We start from the raw sequence: 25,647 nt of genomic DNA on the forward strand, positions 1-25,647 counted from the left end.
GAATTACATACATTGGGAGTCACAGTATTTCTGTGTAATTTCCAACGCTAATATTTAATTTTAAATTTCTTTTTATTGCTTCCCTGTTACTATCTAGAGGCAGTAAAGCCAACACAAACATCTAAATGTTCTTTAGAAGCAGTCTCTTTAGTCTCAATGCCTCTCGTAGTCTGTTTACATGTGAAAGACAGACTTTTCTGACAGAGCTCTGTGGGCTAATCAGGTAGGACAAAGGCCACTCTGAGACATTCTCTAGGTGCCAAAGCAAAAAGATCTTTTGAGCATTTTCCTTGCAGTTTTCCCGATTGTCACAAAACAAGCAGGGTTGAGTTTTAAAAAAATCCTTGAATAAGTGTCCTACAGATTTCCTTATTTGATGATGTTTTGCATGCCCTGTGTACTGGTGTCATGTGAAGAAACTGCGTACTTGAGTATTATCTCGTGTTGCAAAAATTGTCCATGAAACTCGCATCAGTTATTTAGCAGTTTAATTGATGCAATTAATCTTCCAATTGTAATAATTGAATGAAGATTGGCAGCCAATTGCCTCTCATTTTTAATAAATGCTTAACATTTTTTAATTTTACTGTTGTGCACAAACATGCCCCAGGCTTTTTGTCGACTGAGATTCTTTTTGCTTGTCCGTTTTTCCATTCTTCCTGTCTGATGTTAAGAGAGAGCCAAAGGCTTTTAGTGCTCTCCTGGCTTTACTTTTCTGTACAGTGATGTTTTTCCAAGGTGATCTGCTTTCAGGGAACATGGCTTATTTGAAGGACCTAGCAACCTTTTCTGTCATTATTGCAGTAGATTAATAAACTGAAAATCTCATAGTTACAGCTCCATCAGAAATTAATTTCCGTTCTCAGAGTCAGACATTTGGATGTGATCAGCTACAGTGGGTATTTTCAAGATTATAAATTGCCATGATTGTCGCATAACCCTTCTTTCATCTTTTCCTGCTGATCCTTTTTCTTCTTATTCCTCTTTTTTCCATTTGTCTTTACACTGTCCCTTTCTAATTTCCACTTTTTTGGTTAATATAATGAATATTATTGTTAACTTGAATACCCACTCTTTAGTGCTTAAAAGTGATTTGCCATCTTCACACGAGTGCTCTCTCAATGACTGCTTGTGATGTAGTGCACAGGTGTTCACATGCCAGAAATGGTGACTCAGTCTTAGGAAAGAGCAACTCTTACCTTCACTTTAACAATTAACAATGGAGGATTATACCTAATTTGTAAAAATGCAACCCACAAGTTATTTTTTACAAAGTGCTTCTTTCAATTAAAGGCAATTTCCTTGACAGTTTTTTTTAAGTACCTGGATTTATAAGGATGCTTCTCATTTTTACCAAAGGCCTCTTGTCACACAACAAAACCAACAGGCTGTCACAGGTCCTTTAAACAGCTAATCCCTTGCAACACTTTCACCAAGAAGAGCTTTTAGAGTTGAGGCCATCCCATTTCAGCCAGGCTTGTACGGGGACAGGATAAGTTGGACACATTTCCAGGGATCAGGCTTTCTTAGAACAAGAGATGCTACTGCTTTCTGCCTAGAAGCAATTTTAGGTTTAGTTTAGGTTGATCGTATGTACATTAGTTTTTTTTTTGTTTTTTTATAGATATCTTCATCTTAAGCATGAATTACCTCTTAGGTGATGCTCTTTACATCCCATGTCAATTCATTCATGTTTTTCCAATTCAGATTTTATATATAGTACACTGTTTTCAATAAGGGCAAGTCTTCTTGTACAGGATCCTTGTTCAAACCCTTGGGACTGCTACTGATTCCCTGTGTGTTACTGTGAGCAAAGATGCAGGCTGTTGGTGTTTATTGTGCTGAGTTGCTTATCATTGTATATTTACCAAAACAAACAGTCAAATTTGCTTGGGCTGTCACACAATAAAAGGAAAGTAAAATAGTTAAGGGTGGTTTTGGATGACTTAGACAATAGACTGTTGAAAATTATAATAAGGTAATAACATTTGGTGAATGGTTGCCTACAAGATATTACTCTCCTGTTTATAAACTGTATGCTCATGTTTATTATATTAACTGACACGTACACAGTAGGTGATGACCGCTCAAACAATTTAATAGGAACACATGATAGAAATAAAATAAATGGAAATAGGCAGGACAACCTTACACTGCTGAACTAATTTAAATGCATAAAACAGTCAGTTACTTACAGAGTTCGAGTAACAGTCCAAGTGATTTATAAGAAATAAAAAGCAGTCAAAATAAGAAAAAATGTAGTAGGAATATATAATAAGTAAGAAAAATACATTAAAATATAAGTATATTATTATTATTAAATGTTAGTAATACATTTAAGCATTAAGTGTTATAAACCTCTTTTGAATGTCATTGCTAACTGGAATGTATTCAAATAATGGTTTTATTAAACAGATTTCTGTTGCTGATAAGTTTGTCTTAATCAAATTAACATGGCGCTCCAATCTCAACACAGGCAGGGTGCAGAAAACATGAATAGAAGTGACAGCAGACTCAAGACTGAGGTGGCACAGCTTTAACTGATCCGTTGTGTGTACGTGGAACAGTCTGCCAAACTGTGCTGTGAGAACGCAAGAAAAACCTTGATGACCCTTCTAGTCCAATGAGATGGTCCAAGAAACCTGCCCCTTTTTTGTAACTGTTCATATTTTGACAGTATGCTCTAAAGAAAGTGGGTAATATTTTTTGGAGCAGCATGAAGGAAAGGATGTGCTGCTCACTTCTTCTTCAAACACTTTGTGTTACCTTGACCAGATACATTAATATGTCTATTTTGTGCCCTTTGCAGTAGATAATAAACTAAGGCCCTGTTAGAACTGACTGGTGCAGTAGTTCCTGATTCATAGTTCAGTTGTTTCTAATTGGATAGAACTATCAGCTAAGTATAATGTATTATTATTGTTATTATTATTATCGTCAGTTCTAAATTACCCAAGAACTGGAAAACCAGAGAGAAGATGGAGAAGACAAGAGTCTGTGGCAACAAGTACTCAAACAGACCCCAGAGCTCTGCTAAACCCATGCCATTGGCCTCTAATACACATCAATTTAGACTTCAAGCCACTTGATCAATATGATTAGGCAATAGAAAATGACTCAAGAGTTGGTTTTATTTAATTGGTTGCATTGAAGAATGACATGTAGGCTTATTTCAGATCTCTGTGTTTAAGTCGGGGGATGGTGCACCTCGTTTTGTTAGCAGTGCCCCATCGATCATAGTGGGATTAAGGCCTCTGCAATTTGTATCGGGGCGCTTTGGCCCCTTGCAACAGAGGACAGCTCATCCTGTCATCACATCATTAAATAGTCAGGATCCTAAGGCTCTGAGTTATAAATTAATGTGCATAATTTATTTTGCTTAAGCAGAAATCTATTGTGAAGTTAACTTTGCGATGCTACGACTAACAAAGTTGAATAAATGAATCTGTTGCCCTGTCTATTCATCTTTCTGACTGCATCTGCATATTTATGTATTTTATACTGCTTATTGGGAATGCTTCGGAGTTACAGACCTTCATGCAAGCTGAACAGTGGGTTAACGCGTCATTACATGTGACTTTTACTCTCCTGCTTTTCTATTGCTTATTTCACGTCCTGTTGTTCAGATCTGTCTGAATCTATGTGGTGGGTTAAATATGTACACGTTATATTGCTTCGGATATACAAATAAATCATTATCAGCAGCAGCTTTTAAACACAAGTGTTTTGTTGCAAGCATTCAGAACCATTTGGAAAGGGGTGTCTTGTATTTTTTGTTCACCTGCAGTAATCTTCCTTGTGCCTCTCGGAGTATTCTATGTATTTTTAGTCTTATGCCAATTGTGTACTGATTTCCCGTCTTTAAATGGACTGGACAGCTGAAACAATACATATTCTTAATGGTATGGTCTTTCCTGTTTAACAGGGCTTTTTGGGTTGCATTTTTAATTTCCTGAGTTATAGTGAGCATCTGTTTCAACCAGTATTTGCCAACAGTGAAAGATAGGTGGAACGTTTTGTCCACCCCAGTTTATACATCATTACATAAAGCGCCATGCTTCACGATTTTCTCATATTTCTTTCTCTCATAGTGCTCTTTTCTGGATAGTTGCATGTTATGAAAGGAAATGGTGTGTAAAACATCTCCAGGAGATTTATGATGTGGTTGTTTTAATAGTTGAATATGTCCCCTTCATGAAACGACATAAACATAGAGCCTTGCCTGACTTGCTAGGGTCCGAAAATGTAATTCTTTCTGGGAATTTGGGTTTTGAAAAAGAGGATTTTCCCTGGGACTGGAAGATGCTAAAGTTGAAATTAAAGAATGTTATGAATTAAAGTAAAATTAAAGTGGCATTCTGATGTCATGTTGCACTCCCAGTCCTACACACAATTGCTCCCATCATAGTCTCACCTGAACATGGTCCTGCTAGAATAGTTAGGTGCGATTTCACTGCACATATTTTTCCTCATCCTGTTGAAGCTGTTCCTGTGGTTTGCAGAGGCTGGCTGATTCTGGGTTTCCCAGCAGTTTGTCTGTTGCGTGTATAATGGAGTTGGAGTGCCCTCAGTTTGTTTGGAATATGTACAGCTCAATGACAGAAGTGGTAACTACAGTAGTGTGTTTATTGACACCATAGGGTGCTCCATAAAAAAAAAAAAAACCCTTTTGCAAGTGTTTTTCTCTTTCAGGGTCGAGCACTGTTGCACTGGGCATGTGACCGTGGCCACAAGGAGCTGGTATCTGTGCTTCTGCAGAACAATGCTGACATCAACAGCCAGGTGAGTCTCAGACACTTCAGACTTGCTCAAGTTTAAACATCAGGTGAACATGAAGGGTGCCTTCTGTTTGATTTCAGTGGGCTGTGAGACATTTCTAGTTACAGATGGTGTGTTTGGGTCTGAAATTTGTTTTTTATTAAAACAGGATATTTTTTATTTAAAGGGTTTTGAATAACCAAAAATATATGTATACTGAGTATGTATACTCAAGATTGTTTTTTTCATCAGTTTGATTACTTGATCATTCATGACTGACTGTGATACACTGGAGTGACTTTGTTGTTTAAGCACTAAATCACCTCAGTAGATGAAAGGGTTGAGCGCTCACAGATGATGAGGTGATTCAACCTGTTGAATGTCAAATTTGGTCAATATCAAGTGAGAGTCCATATACCCCATTTATCGAGATAGCACATTCATGTCACAAGTATGTTGGAATTTTTCCAGTAGTGGACTCAACTCTTCTTTAGTGATGAATCATATTTTTGTGCAGACCTCCTTAATGAACAGCAATTGTGGAATACTACTATGTCATGTCTGTTTAATTATGTCAGTGCACCTGCTACAAAAAAACTAATTTTCATGATAACTTTGTGAAGTTGTTGACGTTATAAGTGATGTAAATCACCAGTGTTTTTGAAAAATGTTCAATTGTATTGGAGAGGTGTACTGTAAGTCAGGACCCTCTCACTTTGTGTACTTGTCTGTATCCAAGCTTTACTGAGAGCTTCTCTCTCCTTGTTTCTGAATAATACATTTAAAAAAGAATGTATGCAGTTTTAGGATTTTTTAAAATTCTTTAAAAAAATTTAAGTAGGTAGATTTTTAACCTTAGCTGAATTTAATTCTCACATCCATCTGAGAGTGTGCTCTGGCTTTGTTTTAAGCTGAGCAATACATTGAGAAATTAATGAGTTGAGTGCAGGTTACTGCTCAAAGGTAAGATGGATCAGTTTTAAGTAATCAGGCTGAATTGCTTGTGTTATACAATCTACATAATCACAACATTTATAAATCACTTTCCATTCAGTTTTAACCTCTTCCTTTTGCAGGATTTCTAGTCAGAGTATTATTACCGTCTCTCATAAAGGAAGCAATATTAATATTGTAATCCCCACTACTGTTTAATATAATGATATTCCAGTTTTTTATGTATGAAATGTCACTGAGATTCTGCTCTGATTAAAAAACAAAATAGTCCTGATCCATTTAACCCTCTCCTTTATAGTGGAGAAATAAAGAGAGCATGGTGTAGTTTAATATGCATCCTTCTCCTCAAGATGATTATGTAACTGGCTCTCTTTTATAGGTTGGTCATCCATAACTGACCATGCAGAGTACAGGAGTCAACTACATTATATTTTAAAATAACAAGTCTCAAATTGTTGTTAACTCACCTTTCAGGGTTCAAACCTTAGCCAGGTCATTTTTAAAAACTTGTTGGAATAGGATTATTGGAGGAATAGTTCTTACACCTTAGGCACTCTTTAAATAGGTTGTGATCGAGGATGATTGGTCATTCATTATAAATGGCTGGTGATTTTATGGAATATTTTATGTCATGCTGTCCGGGGATGTTGTGTATTCAACAGCTTGCACAGTATTAACCAGGAGTAAAAAATCAATTTTTGGGGAGGCTAGGGTTTTCTGTTCTTTATCCAATCTAAGCAGTCAATGAAACAATTAGTCTAATTATTTTCTTCATTAGGCAGATAAAGGAATTTCTCAGTGTCTTTTACAGTTCATTATATACAATTGATTACATATACTAAGTAAAAAGTAAGAAATATCCTAAGTTAAATTATGGTTATGAAACACTTTCAAGCCAAGTTAGAATTATTATTATGATGTGATATAGACTATATACAGTGCTGTCCCAAAGTACTTGGACAAGAGTTCAAATTCATTCATAATAGCTGTATACTCAGGAGATTTGGATTTCAAATCACAAGATGAGTATGAGACAAAAGCAGAGAAAATCAATTTTTAACTATGTGTATTTTTATGTATAAATGTTGTACTGTTACACAACAGCAGCACTTTTTTTATTCAACCCCTCACATTTAAGATGAACATAAGTATTGGGACAAATGGGTTTACAAGTGTTTCTTATTGCCCAAGTGTTACACGTTGCGTACATTTCGCTCACATAAAGGAGCTGTGAAGGTTTAGGGAAGGTAGAGGTCTTTTGAAACTGCTTCTGAAGTCTTTCACTTGAATTAGTCAGCAAGAACCAATATGAAGACCAAAGAACTTACTATGACAGAAAATCAGGCCAGGAATCTTGGCAAAATCAACAATTTGACAAAAAAATCCTAACAAAAAGGAAACAACTGGAAGAGTCAAGAATAGGCTTAGAACCGGGTAGCCAATAAAGACAAATGACAGAAAAAAATAGTGTGGGGGTACAAATCTCTAGTACCACAATCTGCAGAATATTTCATCCAGAAAAATTCAGAGGCTGTACTGCAAGGTGTAAGCCCCTCATCGCCAGCAAGAACAGAAGAGATTGATTGGAGATGAGCCACAGGAGTTCTGGAACAAGGTTTTATGACAGATGATCAAAGTTATGGAAAGGCTAAAGTGTGGAGAAAAACAGGTACAGCCAATGACCATAAGCATACCACTTCCTCAGTGAAGCATGGTGGAGGGGGCAGCATGGCTTCTGGAACAGGCTCAATGGTCTTTATTGATGACGTAACTGAAGATGCCAGCAGAAGGATGGCTTCAGAGATAAACAAACAGATTTTGTCTGCAAATATAAGAAAAAATGGCACCAGACGTATTGGGCGGCAGTTCATTATGCAGCTTGATACTGATCCGAAACATACTGCACGCTTAACACAGGAGTTCACCAGACAGAAAAAGTGGAACATTTTAAACTGGCCAAGTCAATCAATAGATTTGGATCCGAGCATGCATTTCATTTGTTCAAAAGACTGAAGGCAAAAATTCCAACCAGCAAGCAACAACTTAAAGAGGCTGCAGTTAAGTCTGGCAAAGCATCTCAAGTGAAGAAACAAAGAGTCTGGTGTTGTCAGTGGGACAGAGGCTTGATGCACTTATCACAAGCAAGGGATTTGCAACAGAACACTGACTTTTTCACTTATTTATATATTTCCACAACCCTTTATATAAAGGAGTAGTTTCCACTTGTGCCCTCTGTTTCATTTTTCCCTGTTCGCTTCAGAAAGCCTCTGGGTTGACTTTGAGGATGTTGAATACTTGGGAGGCATGGTGGTACAGTGGTTAGTGTGGGTGCCTCACAGTGCTGGGGCCTTGGGTTCATTTCCGCGGGTGCTATCTGTGTGTTGTTTGTATTGTCTCGTATCTGCTTGGGTTTCCTATGGGTTTCCTCCCAGAGTCCAAAGATGTGCTGGTAGGTTAATTGACTTCTGGGAAAATTGGCCCCGCTCTGAGTGTGTACACGTTGGTGTCTATGTGTGTCCTGCGATGGAAAGGTGTCCCATCTAGCGTGTATTCTGCCAAACCATCAATGATCCTGCATGATTTCATCTTTTGTAAATTAGTAGGTATTTTACATAGTGAATGAAGGATATCCTTAATGCCTTTTTACAGTTTGTGCCACAATGTTTCCATGGTTGTTCACATGATATTGTTGCCTGATATAAAATCTATTACTTTGGATTACTTGAATGTACCATGTGAATGATAACACACATGAGTTCTGATTTTATCAGAAACCTCATTTACAAACAACGATTTGATGTTGTGGACCAAAATTTGTAATTTTAATTAGCATTACCTTGTCTAAATTCTAAATCAGGGTTGTGTTTCCAAATGCATTCAAAATATTTTATTTTGTGCTCTTATATGATCAAGTGGTTAGTTGTATTCCATCAGGACTATCCTATTGTTTTTACAATATAAGCTGAAGATATATTATATAATATATATGTATTCTCTTTGTACTGTTGGATTAAAAATGAATAATTGTTTGATATAGAAGATTAGAATACCCATCAAAACTCTGAAATCCTGCATACATACATAGATTGTGTATGTATAAATACACATATAGTTTAGAGAGTAGTGCCAGAATCGAAATAATAATAATAATGTAGTAATACAGATGTGAGCGTAATGGTATCAAAACAGTAACATTAAGCACAGTTCCAAAACCAAAAGCTTTAAATATAGTAAATAAAAGGACTTCCAGAAGCATGACTTAAACATTGAATGTCTCACTGAATAGTGAAGTGTATGTATCCCTTTTGTTTGAGATAAACAACAGCACAAAGCTCCATGAGACAATACCATGGAGTCAACTGGGCTTACTCATGAGCAGACAATACCTTGTGCCCTTGTGTGGATACACCAAGGTCATTATGCATTGTGGGTATTGGATATTGAAATAATCTGCACTGACCCAGCCACATGGTGTTGAGTAAAGGTGGAAGTGATTTATTTTTAATTTCTTGATTGCAAAAAATGATCGTAGTAGAGATTTTTCAGATTCAATTCACTGATTATTTCCTTTACCACCCAGCTTACAGCCTTTGCGTGTATTTGCATGTCTAGTCACGCTTTTAACATTTTCACAGTGGACAAAACATGGTTTAAAACAAAAAGAAACAATGGACAGGGGCAAGGGTAAGGTATGTTATTGCTTCATGGACACTGCAGGACTTATACCTCTGAACGCTTACTGCTTTTGTAAGAGTACAGAAAAATTATAGGTGAAGCAATTCTTTGTCTTATCTTACTTTCTTACTGCACTTTATCTTATGTTCTATACGTAGTTACAAATGTAATTAATCACTACTTTCAAGTCCGTTTTTCAACACTGACTTTTGGCTAGGTGGAGATTGGTTGTCATTAAGCAAACAGTATGATACTGCAACAGATGACAGCCTCATTTTCTCATGCCCGCTGAGTGTACTGATGTCTCTAATCTGCCTTACACTGACAAATAGCTTATTATGGTGGTTAGTATGTGGGTAAAAAAGCTAATGCTAGCAGCTCAGTATAGCTAGTTTTCAGTATTAAGTGTGGGAGATGTAGTAATGTTCTTGGTAACATTCAGTGAGTCTCTTTTTCTGGTAAACTAAAGTTCACCAGCTTTTCTGTGAAAGGGTTTATCTTCCCTTACAGAACAGGACTTTACCTTCTACCTTCAAAGCATTATTTTCTACACTGACATTGTTAATACCATTATTATGTTAGAAATTAGTTTAAACCCTCTACCAAAAGCCTCAGACTCTCTCTCTCATCCTAGCGTTAATCCTGCATTAGCAGGGTCCGCTTGTCTCCATTTGGTGGTTTGAACCAAATCTTTGAGCTGACATTGCCATTAAATGCGACCGAGAATACTCCAACCAGCGTGTCGCTCCGCCTGCCGTCAGATGGGGGGGAGAACAAAGTAATGTAGCCAATTCATAGAGGGGGATTATTAGGAGGAATGGGAAATTTGGCCAGGACGCCGGGGTTACACCCCTACTCTTTTCGAGAAACACCCTGGGATTTTTAATGACCACAGAGAGTCAGGACCTTGGTTTTACGTTTCATCTGAAAGACGGCGCTTGTTTACAGTATAGTGTCCCCGTTACTATACTGGGGCATTAGGACCCACATGGACCGCAGGGTGAGCGCCCCCTGCTGGCCTCACTAACACCTCTTCCAGCAGCAACCTTAGTTTTTTCCAGGAGGTCTCCCATCCAGGTACTGACCAGGCTCACACCTGCTTGGCTTCAGTGGGTTGCCAATTGTAAGTTGCAGAGTGACATGCGTGCTGGCACCAAAACCCTCAGACTGGTACTGTGAAAACTCTATGACCTGCAGTCAAAGGCTGTTGTCAGCCTGTGGTTCTGTTACTCTTTTCCTATGTGCTTTTGCGCATAAGATGTTTATTTTTCTGTGTCCTCTTGCCTGTCATATGGGGTTTGCAGATTGAAAAATCCCAAATTACGTACTGTACTTGATTTACAACTGTGGAACTGTGACGTTAGGCCTCACAAAGGCTGCAGATTGTCTTACACTACTTTAAACAGGTAAAGTCCTGAGTGAGTTTTGAATGTGGCTTTAAAAAAATGGTGATATATATATATACCTTCTTGTTATTCGATTTTTAGACTTATATACAATCTGGAAAATATGAGGAGTTCTGTTAATGATGTGGAGTTGCATTCCACTGCTAAATGTCCACCTCTTTCACTGTGTCATATACAGACTGCAAACATAAATGCTCAATTCACTATAAAGCATCGCTACAACATATAAAACAATTTTTCAAGTAGCCATTTTAAAGTCTTTGAGGAGCTGGTTTTAAAAAACTGTGCTCAGTTTTAATGTTAGGCACATCTATAGCCATTTATCAGACTGCAAGTGGAGTGATATCCAAACTGCAGATTCGTCCAGAAGAAATGCACCTTAAACTGAAGCAGCAGGCTTGCTGGGGAGGACTGCGATCAGCCCGTTTCCTCTTGCTGCTTCATGCTTACACCAGCAAGAGAGAAAGCAGGGAGGAAGAGACAACAAGAGAGACACCCTAGCAGTGATGGGTGGCTAAAAGAAGAGATGTCCGGCAGCTGCAATTGATATTGGCAGGTTGTAAATTCTGGTCGAGGATGAATAATCTTCCCAGAACCTCTCCTTGTCCCCAGCCGCCGGCTCTTTATTTATTATTAAAACAACATGATCCATGAGCCGCTCTGGGGGTGACTCCCAGCGCCGCTAATTCTAATTAATCCAGTCGCGGCGAACGGCCGCGGGTAAGCGCTTGCAGTCTATCGGATTGAAATTCATAACTTAATTGAGGTCAAAGTCCCGAGCCGGGAGAACAAAAGTCTTTGGCTTGGGCCAGGTAGATCAATAGTAATAAATATCTGGCCAGGGCTGCAGGCAGTTCATTGTGACGGATTATGCAGCAGATGAGAGTGAGGGATTGAGGAGACCCGGATTTGGGTCCGAGCGGGTAAACGTGCCTGAGAGCATCTGTGTGAAGGTTTGTTTTAGAACGTGGATTTTTCTGCAAAGGAGCACAGCAGGTTACCTTTGACGAGGACTAAGCTAAGCCAGTTCCAGTTTGAACACTTTAGTTTAGGGGCTACGCTTTCACTTTAAAAATGCACGACTATTAGCTATTAGCACCGAGGCATTCATTATTAAAGTACTTATATGTGACCATCAGGCCTTTCGTTAATAAACATGCAATGAATTACTAGGGATCACTTCTCATCATAATAAGCCCTTTAAAGAATTAAAACCTTATTAATGTTTTGTTAGTGTATAACACTTTCTAAATAATTTATGAGTGGGGATTTGAGGCACCTAATCCAAGCAGTTACCCACTCCCAGTCCTCTGCATATGACTGTGGTTTGTCACTCATTGACTGGTAACATTAGTTGATGAACAGCTATAGGAGCTGAACAGTTAAGCAGAAAGTGTACAAAAAGGCGTATAGTTTATAGCTCAAGGCAGTGATATACTCATGGAACTTGTTCTCTTCCACCACCAAAGAATACCAAAATGGTTGTGTCATGACCTTGAAATTATGAATGTTCAGTCTTAGATGATACAAGTTTAACTACTAGGTACTACTTTCCAAATGCCGAGACAAAAACGTGCCCATTTCTCTGTGTGTCGTATTGGCATTGTCTTTAATACTACTTTGATGTGAAGTGTAGATTTGAAGAGTGATCAAATTTCTTTTTTCATGATTTTTACTAATTGATAAAACAATATTCTGAGTTCTTTATCCCATTCATGTTTGCTTTTGTTCCTTTCTGGCTTCTCAAGACTACCTTTAATTTCATACAAAAAAATACAAAACTCAAGTGTGGCGTACAACATCCATTGTATTAGGAATGATGCCACTGCAGAGACCAGCTTAAAGCTATCACTATAGATCATTTTGAACTGTATTCTGAATATTTCAGAAATCCCTGTTTCTACTAGTTTTATATAGAATTCTGCACTGTGAGCCTTCACTTTGCTTAATAAATAGTTGATAATGTATATATCTGTCTGAATTCCACTTCATAAATTACAGTGATTAAGGCATAAATAAGTTATTACCTTTGCCATAGTGATATCCAGGTGAATCATAGCAACACTGTGTCAGATACTCCCATAGATTCATTAAATCCATATACTTAAATTATGTTTTGAAACCCAGCTTTTGGTCTAGGACTGAAGTTAATTAAGAATATCATAAAGGTTACAAACAAGAGGTGGCCATTCATACATCTAGCCCATCTGGTAGGTAGTAGCTTAGTTATGAGTCTAAGGATCTCATCCAGCCATTTCTTGAAAGAAGTTAGGTGCTGGCCTTAACATGGCTTGGTAGCTTGTTCTGTGCTCCCTCTGCCCTCTGAGTGAAGAAGTACCTCCTGTTCTCAGTTTTAAATGCACCTCCATGTAGTTTCCTCCTTTGTTCTCAGGTTTGTGTCTCACTGTTGATTCTTAAGGGGTTTCATGTGTTGTCAATGCCTTTGAGACTTTTGAATATTAAAAAATTTGCAATTATGTGATTAAAAACGCACCTAACAATTACCAGATTAGACAGGAGTCTTATGATACTATGCATTGAACATAATGTGTTAGCAATTTCACATCTATATATTACTATTTCAATAAATATGTCTCAAAATTTAATTGGGTGTTTATTTTTCAGCTTAGTTACACCACAAATGTGAAGTCAATGCCAGGAAAGCTCATATTAATAATATGTGAAGGCTCAGTTATTTTTTGTTTATTTCTGAAGGTCTACAAATATTGGGATTGTGTTTTTTCTTTTCATGAGGAAGAGGGCAGATTTTTTCCAAATATTCATTTGAATTTGGTGATCTTCTTTTCTTTCCTTTGAGTATTTGTTCTTTGACTATTTCTGGAGAAAATTAAATCTTTTTGCAGTGTTTAAACAGTATATAGCTGAGAGATTATTTATTGCATTATCTCTTTTTTTCAACGAATTTAGCTTTTCTATTGCCCAAAACATTCAAATGTATCCGAGAGGTGCACAAGATAAATATAATCATAAAGTATTCAGACCACACTGAGGTGTAATTTTCTCCATTACATGATACTAGATATCATATCATGTCTGCAGCTGGGGGGCAAAAATCCTTCTCTTTTTTTTGTTCCCAATGAACATTTGAGAACAGGATGTGAAAAATCTATATCTAGATTATTAATGTTTTTGTGTAGTATAGAGACTCACCCTTATTCAATAATAGACCCAGATGGTAGCTTGTTGTAGCAGAAACAAGGCTGCCACTTTTTTGTGATCTGTCATCTTGACTTACTGTAGAACTGTTAACGTGAAACTGGGGGGTTTCAGTAACACCCCCCCAGCAAGGAACTAGCCTACAAGACATTTCTGGCCTTGTATTAAACAACAGATATGGGAAAAAAAAACCTGATTGAAATTCTGTGGCAGAAATATTCTTACACTTTCTTCTCTGCGCAACAAGCCATAACAAATGGCTCAGTCATAATAAATATCTAGCAAAATTCGTCATAACTCGACTGCTTGTGCTTCCCAGTAGAAAAGAAAAGCAAGTCTGGCTGCCTGCTGCATAATAATGGCATCGTTCCCGATTGAATGGGAATAAATCTAAGCTGTGTGGCACCCTGGTATCATAAGGTCAGAAACCTGTTTTTCATTGCAGTCATTAATATAGATATTAAAGGAGCCTCACCTTTCTTCCTGTTTTAATAGTTCTATTGTCAGCCTATAATTAATTACTCTATGTCTTCCAATGTCTAATTCCTCCATTACCCCTTAAAGGAAGAGCTAAACGTTTCTTCTGCTGCAGCTGGAGTTAATTGCTTACCCCCATTACAGCATCGGCGTGCTTATTTACATCAGTTTTAATTATGGTCGGATAGGAAATCTGCATTGCCATTATTTATGCTCCGGCTGGAAGTGAGTTGTAAGAGGCTGATAAAACACGGATTAAGCAGCTCTTTGTGTTTTCGCAGCGGACGCAGCGCATCAAGGAATGGGATTCCAAGATGCTGATATTTAGATCTGTAATGGCCAGTTTACAAGGGTGGACTCGTACAGAGAGGGATGAGGCATACAAATATCACCCCCATAGAAGTACTTCAGGAGACAACCATGCAAAATGCAGGGAAGATGCTATTATTTGATAACAAATGGAGAAAATCTACATACCGTGAAGTAGTTTTTACTCCGCTGGTGTGTGCATGCCATTTTTCGTGACAAACTACAAAGAGTGTGAAGGTTGACGCTCCTATCCATTTAATTATCGCGTTGTTTTCCTTTGATAACGAGTAGTGGTACAGGCTCCATATAGCAGCAAGTGAAATGAGCACAAGGCACTAAAAATAATAGCAAGGAAACATTCCTAAAAGTGTCCTACAAATCAATTTGTGATGGAATAGGGATATTGACTCTAGCTTTTTCAATAAAATTATTTACTAGCATTAAGCATTTGCAAAAGACAACTGTCTGGCACTTACTGTAGGTTTTGTCATTCCCATCTGTGTTTTTGAAGGTTTTAGAAAAAAACACTCCGTTCAACTACAGTCACCCCCTATCTGTGGTCTGATCTCTTTGTGTTTCTTCACGGAGCACTGTTAATCAGCACTCAACCTTATTTTTACTGTCTTGACAAATCATTAAAAACAATTAAAGGTAATTTATCTCCAGTAATTTACAGGAGCTGTGAGAGGAGAAAAAAGTGACCGTTTAAAGTCATGAGCTCCGAAAATTTATATCCAGAATTATGAGGCTATACCTCTGCTGCTCGTGCAGGTCTGTTCATTGATTCGGTTTTATTTCATTTTATGTTGCCTATTTATTTATTTTTTTATCAGTGTCTCTCTAAAATCCATGATCTTTAAGACTCTAAGCTTGCTGATGTTAATTTTCTGCTACTTTCGCCCTCTGCGAAATTACTTAATGGATTCTAAGGCGTCCCCTGGGACGCATAAAGAGAAAGAAGCCTCGAAGATATTTTCAGGGAGCAGCGCGGGAGACCGAGGCTGGGTGGAAGGGTCGGTCTAACAGGTTCCCCAGCGGGACCTGCATTGGAAAAGATGCCAGGAATGGTGTAGGCTGGAGGAGCAGCCACTCAGCTCAGGCTGTAAGCTTTGATAAAGACAGGGAGCAGATCTGTGCCTCTGCCTATTGGTTGTGAAACGAACAGGACCACCACTGGCTTGTAAAAATCAATCCGCCTGGTTAATCAATCACGTGTAGAATATTAAAAGAAACTTAGTGCTGGATTCATGAAGCTTTAATTTTCCTGTAAATGCTTTGGAATCGTGCTCATTTACTGACAGGGGAAGGCTTTATTAACATTTCCATTTGTCACGCTATTTGGACGTGTAGTCTTTTTTATTTTTATTGTCAAACAAACACCAGATCCTTTGCTAACAGGCTGCTGGTTTTTATTTAGTAGTTTATCAGCTTGGGAGGGATCAATTGGCAGAACAAACATAGTCTACATTAGACATTGCCCTGCAAAAGTATTCACCCCCTACCAGTGATGCCCCATTTTGTTGATATACAAATGATGCAAATGTTCTTTTAATGTGGATATTTTTCATCAAAACATGAGTGCTCATTTGAATCGCACATTTACCTAGTTTGCTGTGGAAGTGGGTGAATATTTTGAAAGAGACAGTGTAATCTGACATAATCATATTGTACTTTGGTTGTCTATACAAGATTATACAGATCTCTCCATTTTCTACGATCTGCTTCTCACACTGCAAAATAAAGGTAATTATTTTAATAGCCAGCACTGGTGTGATAGAGAAAATCGAATTTAGCAATATGAAATAAAGTGTCAGTGTGTAGTGTAGTACATTTTTTAATTCCTCCCTTTTACAATGTGTATTTTAATATTTATAGTATAGGGTTTCCAATTTTCATTATATACCCTGTAAAAACAAGTTCTTCTACTCCTGAATTGACCACAGGAACAGTATCTTCTTAGCCCAATCACATCTTTTAACACACGCCCAGAGAAGCCACAAAAGCAAATTATGTAGACTGAATTAGTGTGTCCATTTTATCAACATACTCCATGCTATGACAGTAGAATCAGTGTAAGGGATGAGAAGTCATGATCCACCAAGCAATTGCAAGTGTTTGGAGCTGAGTGACCTTATTTGATCACATGAGGCGCTCAAGAGTGTGGTAGTGGGATTGGGGTAATCAGCCCTAAATCTGCACTAGAGCAAAATATACATCTATTATTAAAGATCATTTAAATGTATGTCTTTTGGCGTTTCCTGTGTTTGGAAATCTGAGCTGTGTGAATAAGAAGAACAGGCCAAAAATCATTTTAAATTGATTTCTTTCATTGATGTATTTGGATTTATTTAAAAAAAAGTTTTATACAGTTTAATACACTGTAACCTAATGTTCATCACCCTTGTAATTCATTTTCTTTATGTTGAACCAACCCAGTAACATGAGCTACCAAAATGTTTTCGATATGTCTTCATTTGCATGTGTATAAAATTGAGGAAGTAACTGTTTTGGCCTTATAAGAAAAGCCTAACACGAAAGAGATTTCCATAGCAATTCAGAATCACTTGCCATTTGTTTTGCATCTTTGTAAACCGATTTTACAGAGAGTATAGCTTCTGAGCTATAGAAGGCAGAAGTTTGCAAACCTCAACTCACAATAAGCCAGAGCACGGAATTTTAAAAAGTATTTCTGGGATCCATTGCAAAGTAGCCGTAAATAAACTGCATTGCAGTAATGATCAGTCCAGCAGTAATGTTCAGTCCTCGATAACGGGTGAAATCATCCTTGATAGTTCTGCTTTCTGGTTTGCTGGGGTGTTTTTTTCACTCTTTCCGTGAACGTGTTCTTGTCTCCTCCTGATGTGTAGAGTTGGTAGCTGGTTACAGGGGGAGATGCCGGGGGTGGAGTCAGGAGAAGCCCCTGTAATGGGATTAAACACTCCTTGGTGCTGGGGAGCAGGGAGTGGGGCGTGCGGGCACCTCAAGGACGTGCCAGAGCTAATGCGCCCAGACACGCTCCCTCTCACACGCTGATTGGCAAGGTTAACACTGAGAGCGCAGGAAGGTGGCTGGGATTCGATTAGACTCACCCCGCTTCCTAATCCTTTTAACACCAGCCCTCCGTGCCCCCCCTCCCACACACACACACTCCCTCAAATCGTACCTTGGCAAGTGTTGTAATAGAAAAATAAGCAATGGGATCGCCAAAAGGCAGAAAAAACACAGGCCTACCTCTTCATATCACCTTCTTTTGATCCTGACTACACTCTAGTGTTTTAAGTGCAAAAGGTTTTACATTTTGCAGGTACCCTGTACTGTATGTTACACTACATTCTCAAAATGTTTTATTTCTTAACCAGATAAGTGGATCAAGAATGGATTCTCATTTATAATAGAGACGAGGATAGTGCCCCTTCTCACAGCACGAACCCTGAGCAATATTTAGCACTGCTTCATTCGTCATTAATCTCTGAAAGAAGATGTTAGTCATCATTGTCCACTAAAAGATGTGTGTTTATTCCTGGCTCCTCTTTCTGACAAGTTCATTCTAATCATTTGTCTATTCACAGTCCTATATCTTTTCATCCCCTGATCAAGGTATGCGTTGTCATATTTATGAGAGTTTGCTTTACCTTTGTTACCACATACTGGTCTGGTGGGATAGTCCTTGAGCTGATCTTCCATGAAACTCCTCATTTGATTTAAGATAAATGCTGAATTGCTGTTGCTGTAATGAAGTGGTGTTGTAAAACTATCTACATTTACTGTTTATGCTCAAGTCTTCATTATGTTATGGCAGATGAGGGGTGTCACTTCTCCTTGACACATCTTCAGAGACAGTTTTGTGATGTAATATCATAACCAGATGATGCAAACAGGACTTTCAGATCAGTAGACCTAATTATTTTGCCATAAGTGATTTTAGTATACAGTCAGGCTTAGCTTTGAAATATACCATTATATCTGCCCACAGTTGGCTTGGAAATCAATTCTGTACTTTGGTTGTTCTCTGTAAAAAAAAAAAGTGATTTCTACAGTTGGTGCAAAACTGTCCTCATAGGATATGTCCTCACCTTCTGCTTTCTGAATTTGATTTTAAATATCTTTTTAGAATTTTGAATACCTCGGTATAATCTCACCTTCGCCGTTTTTTGCATAGAGAGTAAAGAGTGATCCTTAAGTCTTTCCTGAGACCATAATCCATGTAATTAAACCTTGTACTGAGTGATTTTGCTCCTCTCTGGGACTTTCTCTTGTTGGCAATACTCCTTGTGAGCCACAGGAGGTGCTAATATGTGGGTCATCCTGCCAGTTGATTTCACCTCCTAGTCTTATTTCTACAATGCTACATGTAGCTTATTTTAATGTTGTCTGCTTGTCAACTTTACTTAATGGTGAATTGGAGTGAGTAACAAAGAATTTAAAGCTTGAAGAGCTGTAGGCTTTAAACAAAGTAGTTTCTAATTGACGCGTCAGCATCTCAATATGGGCTATTCTGGTGTTTGTGTCTTCTGTTTGTGATTCTGTTGCATCAAATCATGGTCTATGTATTATTTTTAAGGGGAATGTGATTATAGGGGTCTTCGTTAATTGCCAGAGGCTTCTGAGGTTATATCCTCAAGACAGACTTATGTCTCATTGAGAAAGGTACTTTATTCTAGACTTATCCACTCAAGACAGGAGCACTTCAGTTCCAAATTAACTCATATTTATTCTGTGTTCACTTTGTTTTTTAGTGTTTTTGGCAAAATGGTTACAGGCAGTACAGCTTTAAAAAGCTGGAAAAAAAATCTCAGATGTGTCACTCTTGGTCAGACATCCAGTAGAGACAGAAGCCTTCATCAATCATTTGTAACCAGGATCTTACTTTTTGCGGGTTTGATCTTCATCTCACATAATCCTCACAATCTTGAAAAATTATGACAAAGGACATCTGAGTTGAATTTTAAAGTATTGATAAGCCAAGCATATAACGCCCTTTAGATCAGTTAGACTCTGTAAAGGGGACCTTCGTTTTTATTCCTGCTTATGATTAACAGTGCATGCTCATCAAAATTACATTAGCATCTGAATAGAGCAGAATTGGATGTACAACTGCTGTGCTTCCTGGAGTTTTTTTTCTCTTTTTGCAGAATGCTTGTCATATTAAAAACTTAAGAAAGTCTGGTTACAGGTGCATGAATTGATCTTTGCTTCCCTGATTTTTAAACTGAAAATGGGGGACACGAGAGGGGAACCATCTGGGGAATGAATAATGTTTTTAAAGAATAAATGCCTAGTATATTTTAAAGTGGTCGTGTGGGGTAGAGGTTAATGTAAGATAACTGTGTTTTTGGATGGACATTTGTCTTTAGCAGAACTGTACAAGACTTTACGGGATTGTACTAGCTTGTAAGAACAAAAAACGTTTGGCTGCTTGTGTACCATTGGAGGCCATTTGCTTTATTCATACTGCAGAATTCCAAATGGCCTCTGTATTTCTTTACCTGAATCTTCAAAAATGCCTCCTCACGCATTCCAGCACTTACACACACAAAGCATGCCCCTTTAACTTTATGTGAAATTGACCAGGTTCTGTTTTTTTGAGTTCATGTTCTCAGTGCATAGCTGATTCTTTGGTCATCTTGTGGCTAATTACTTTACCCCATTCTCTGGTCACATGGATGATTATAGGCTCCGTGCCTCTGAAGGAGAAAGCCTTTTGACTTGTAGATCAATTTTGAGAGTCCTGTGCTTTAAGCTATCATTTTGTGCCTAGGGAGCGTCTTTCTTAAACAGATCAGAGGTCTGGAAAGATGCTTAGATTTAAACAAAAGTCTAAACTGTTTTGATCATTACAGACTAATTAAATAAAATCTTTTCTTCTTAGGAGAAGCCTTTCCTTAGATGCATGCAGTGCAGTCCTAAGAACAGCAGAACCTGTAATTGTGCATGATACAGTACATCATGAATTTTGGACATTATGCAGCAGAAGTGTTCATATTAAAATAGAACATTTCAGTTTGGAGATGATCCTTTAAAGGGGCCTTGGCTCTGAAATACATACATCTTATTTTGACCTCTTTATTATAAATACTGAAAGGACAGTTGCTGTCATATGCAAACCTCATGGCCTGATCGAAAAATTGAAAACACACAGGGGCATGTTTATTGTGTGGGACTGGGACACATATACGGTGATTTTGATGTCAACTGGAGAATAGACACCTTCACGCTTGTTGCTGCCAAATTGTACAAGCATCTGACATGCACTTGGTTTTACAGTGGGGTCTTGACTTTTGCAATGATTCGTAGCAGAGAACTGTCATGAATAACCAAATTCGCGTGGATGCAAGTCCATTCCTATACTGTCACATGATGTACTACAGTATTTAGTATATATGATTAAAAAGTACCCCTCCCTTATATAATCAAAGTGCTTAAGGCATTGGCTTTAAATCAATGTAATTGACATCTATCAACTTAAAGACACAACAGTAATCACTAACTTATATTAAACAGTTAAAACAAATAACATGAATCCCACTTTCTCTGGATACTTTGTGATTAGTACTCCCTGCTGTAATGAAACGGCCAATAAGACCTGTCTTTGACAAAGTCATCTCGCGCCAAAGTTATTCCCTGCACAGCTGACAAAGTATACATCAGTATTTTTTCATGCAGTTGTACTGAGTTATACAAGACCATTCAGTGTATATTCAGAGTATACTAGGATTTGTAAGAAACTGTAGGACAATATTTACCTCTTTCACCAGTTTCTTCTTCATGCTGTCTTCATTCTAACTTCTTTAAGAGGATTGTTTTGAGACTGGCCCTAAATCAGGACTACAGCTGATAATATAGGATATTAATCACTTTTATTCCTTATTTACCGTAGCTCATAACTAAGCAATTACATAAATCAATTTTTGTTGTAAACATTTAATTTAATTCTTCATATGAGTGATTAGATACTTTTGCCACACAAAATAAAGAAACCACATACAGACCCATCTGTGCATGTGCATTAAATGTGCAATACTTAATTAAAACTGAATAAGAAGACAGAACTTTTGTACAAATTAGCTTGTCACAACTGTTCAATAAATGGGATACAGGCATTTTGGCATTGCAGTATTTGCTCTCTATACTGAGGCAATTGATTAGAGACATCGGTTTCGTTTATTACCACTTGATTCAATAGCAGCTTTAAATACTAGGTCTGTCTCTGCCTGGAGCTGATTTGACAAAAATGTGTACAGAATTGTAGCAGGAGTAAACAGTAGAGTCATAATTAAAGCTTATGGTTTGAAAAGATGAAACTACTATTGCATTTCCTGCCATACCATGAGATTATATTTTGAGTTAAATGTGTAAATACAAGAAACTGTTTTTTTTTCTGCTCCAGTGAGATATTAAGATACTACTGTATCCTTCTAGTTGTGCGTTTGTTGTAAAAACCTCGTTCCATCCCTTAAACTTATAGTAAGAAACCCTGAGATAGCAGTATCTTTATAAGTAGGCTGCCTAGAGCACTTAGCATATTCATCAATAACATACGTATTGTGATAGTAACAAGTTTTGTAGTGGTACTATAGTTGTTGCTGTTCTGAGAAATGCGTGCTCTGCTTCCTAATTTTCTGAGAAAATTAAAGCAAGCCTATAGTATCATCTCTTAGGAATGTTGTGTATGAAAATGATTCTTGGATTATGGTTTCTGGCTATATTTAAAACTTTGGATGTGAAGAAAAATAATAGTGAAAAATATGCTTTTGATTTCCACATTTTCAAATATTGTATAGGTCCCATGGACTGACTGCCCTCCAAAAAGCTGTGGGTATCTAGAACAAATCAAGCCATTTAGTTGAAGATGAATCTTCTGCATTCTCAAAGAAACATTGGTGCATCATTCTGGGATCAGCGTTCTTTTTGTAAATGAAAGATGAAGGATGGACTGAAAGGCTCTCGGTTTAAAATGTATTTTGTTTTAAGGTACTGGTACCTACTGTTCAAACAGTGTCATGTCCTGGTAAAATATGAGAACAGATGAATTTCAGTGAGAAAAGGACGTGTGCACAATTTGTGAAACAACTGTATGCACAGAAAACAGCCATATTATAATGAGCAGCACTGTCATTATTTTGCTGTGTGTCATATACTGTACAGTGTCCTTCATCGTGGACGTCTGCAACTGGCTCTGCTTGATGGACAATACCTGTTGCCAGATGTAAAAGTCTTGGCACCTGTCCTGTGTGGTGCTTGGTGGTATTTCAGCAGCTCATATTAATATGACTGGGTTCTATATACACTATAGTCTTTGCTGTACTTCACTCTAGCTTTGAACAAGCCCTTCTTACTGTTCCTCTAATCCACAGCCTTTACCTACATAGCCATGTCAGTATAGCTCAGGGCCTTCCAGATATCGTTTTTTGCAGTGCAAGGGAAACTTTGGTGACATTTTAAAAAGGGTTCTCTTGTTTTTCCATAATGGGATGAATAAAAATGCTGCAGCTTTTTTTTTTCCAAAACCAAATGGGGGGACAATCCAATTTCCCTGATTCCATAAAGCTGCTCATGAGGCATTAGCTTACGCTCTGCAAAACAAGGGGCGCTGACCCCCCTCGGCCCTGTGGCTTCCGAGCGGGGTTTTCACGTTAGAGCTCTTTAATGAGTCTAGTAAAATAGCTGCCGTACTAATACTTATTCAGTACCTCCGCTCTGGGCCACCGGAGTGACTACTTAAAAGCAGGGCTTCTGAGGAGGAAATGGATTTCTTATGCATATGTTTTTGCCTTGAAAGACATTAGACTACTACTGGACACATATGCTGAATTTAATTTAGCCTTGCAACTCATAAATCCTTATTTGTCTGGAGTATCAGAAATTGTTCAAAATTGTACACATACTCGTTGACCACTTCTACATTTGCATTGTAAACTTTATGGGTTATAAAAGGATAGAAAAAAAAACTAAATATCCGTGAATGTTTAATTACATTTATACATTTATCTTAGTCCTTCACAAGCCTAAGTGGTTTCTGTGGTATTTAGAAAAGTAAGAGTACATGGTATCTCCTGGGCTGACTGAAGCAAATGGGTTACAGAAGCTTGTCAAAGGATACAGAACTCGCACCATAATTCTACCAGAGTAGATGCAAGTTCTGCACTGAGAAGAAGAGAGCTACTCCATATAAACATGACCTTACCATTATGAAATATGAACATGTATGATTGTGAATCGTTTATGTGCTATATAAGAATATTGCCAGAGCACCGTAGCTTTGCAGTGCTGGGGTTCTTGTAGGGCTGGGCGATATGGCAAAAAACATCACGATAAAAAGTTTCATATCAGTCGATATCGATAATTATCACGATAAATGTCAAATCATTATTTCTTTCAAGTTTAAAGGCAGATTTTTTCTCCTGAGTGAAAGTTGAGGAAACCAGACAGTTAATTGGTAAATTAAACAACTTTTTATTTTAAGAACACAACAAACACTTGCCAAACAGCAGAAACATTAAACAAATCTGTTAGCTGCCCGGTCTGCAACACGCAAACGCACTCACGCAGTATTTTGTGCGCATGCGCATATCATGCGCAAAGCATAAACATATATATCGAACATTTGTTAAAATTATATAGAGGAAAATTATATCACAATAATTATCGTTATCGAATTATCGCCCAGCTCTAGGTTCTGGGTTCAGTTCCTGGGTGCTATCTGTGAGGAGTTTATATGTTCTATCTATGTTCCCATGGGTTTTTCTCCACAGTACAAAGACATACTGGTAGGTTAATTGGCTTCTGGGAAAACTGGTCCAGTGTCTGTGTGTGCCCTGTGATGGACTGTCGTCTCCATCCAGTGTTTATCTGCCTTGTGCCTATTGCTTGCTGGGATAGGCTCTGGCTCTTTCACAATCCTGTACTGGATAAAGTGGCTAGAAAATGGGTGGATGGGATAATCTTTATTGACTTTATTTACTTCTGTGGGTATATTTGTATTCATTTTTCTTTAAAGTCAATTGTTACATTGTTGCAGTGTAAACCCCAAGGTTTATCTTTCAGTGGTCTCTAAAGATAAAAAGAAATAAAACCCATTGGGTGGAACGTTCTTAATGTAGTACCTGTACATACAGGGGATAGGCAACATGGAATTATAAAAGGTAGGCCTTGCTTAACTCAAGAATTCTTTGAAGAAGCAACAACAGTAATGTATCCAAACATGATATGCTATATTTAGATTTTCATAAGGCTTTTAATAAAATTCCACAAAAAAATATATTTTAATTGAAAGCTGTATACATCCAGGGTAATGCAGATATTTGTATCATTATATTTGGGATCACTGCTCTTATTAACATACAATCTAGATTCTAGTATAGTTTTTAAACTATAAAGGTTTGCAAATGCTGTAGCTGCAAACCTGCAAAGGAAATTCAAAAAGAATGGAAATTCAAAAATTCAAGACTGGGCAAACAGTTTTTAGATGAAATGTAAAAAAAAACTATGTGAATGACCGTGGGTTACAATCCCATTCAGCCTGTTTGGAAGTAAGTGGATAATTGTCATCCAGCCCTCCCTAAAAATAAGCCAGGATGTCAGCTTTTACAACATGGCTGTTTAGCTTGTTCCATGCTCCTGCATCCCTTTGGGTAAAGAAGTAACTTCTTATAGCCTTATAAAGACAGGTCTTCAGGTCTGCATTTATATGGCTCAAACTACACTCCCGAGAAGTATTTTTACTGGTTTGTACCATCTGGGAGCCCAAGGAAGACAGAAAATAAAATCTAAAGATTTTAAGAAGTACTGTATTTTTAGTCCTACTTTTTCCCTTGTGCATGATATAATCCATTGTTCCTGCTGTTACCAATTGGACGACATGGTTATTTAGAATGATCAGTGCCAACAATCA

The 25,647-nt window shown here is 37.7% G+C and overlaps 1 protein-coding gene across 1 annotated transcript in view; it reads left to right on the forward strand.

The window, feature by feature from the left end:
* Window positions 1-25,647, forward strand: part of LOC148652324 (acyl-CoA-binding domain-containing protein 6-like) — a 69,614-nt gene that overhangs the window by 37,514 nt on the left and 6,453 nt on the right. Inside the window, exon 7 of the mRNA XM_088598957.1 lies at window positions 4,693-4,782. Within this exon, the coding sequence (XP_088455083.1) occupies window positions 4,693-4,782 (90 nt within the window). The remainder of the gene's footprint in view (window positions 1-4,692; window positions 4,783-25,647) is intronic.

This window comes from Lepisosteus platostomus, chromosome 11 (assembly GCF_059453375.1).
Source record: "Lepisosteus platostomus isolate fLepPlt1 chromosome 11, fLepPlt1.hap1, whole genome shotgun sequence".
NCBI lineage: Eukaryota > Metazoa > Chordata > Actinopteri > Semionotiformes > Lepisosteidae > Lepisosteus > Lepisosteus platostomus.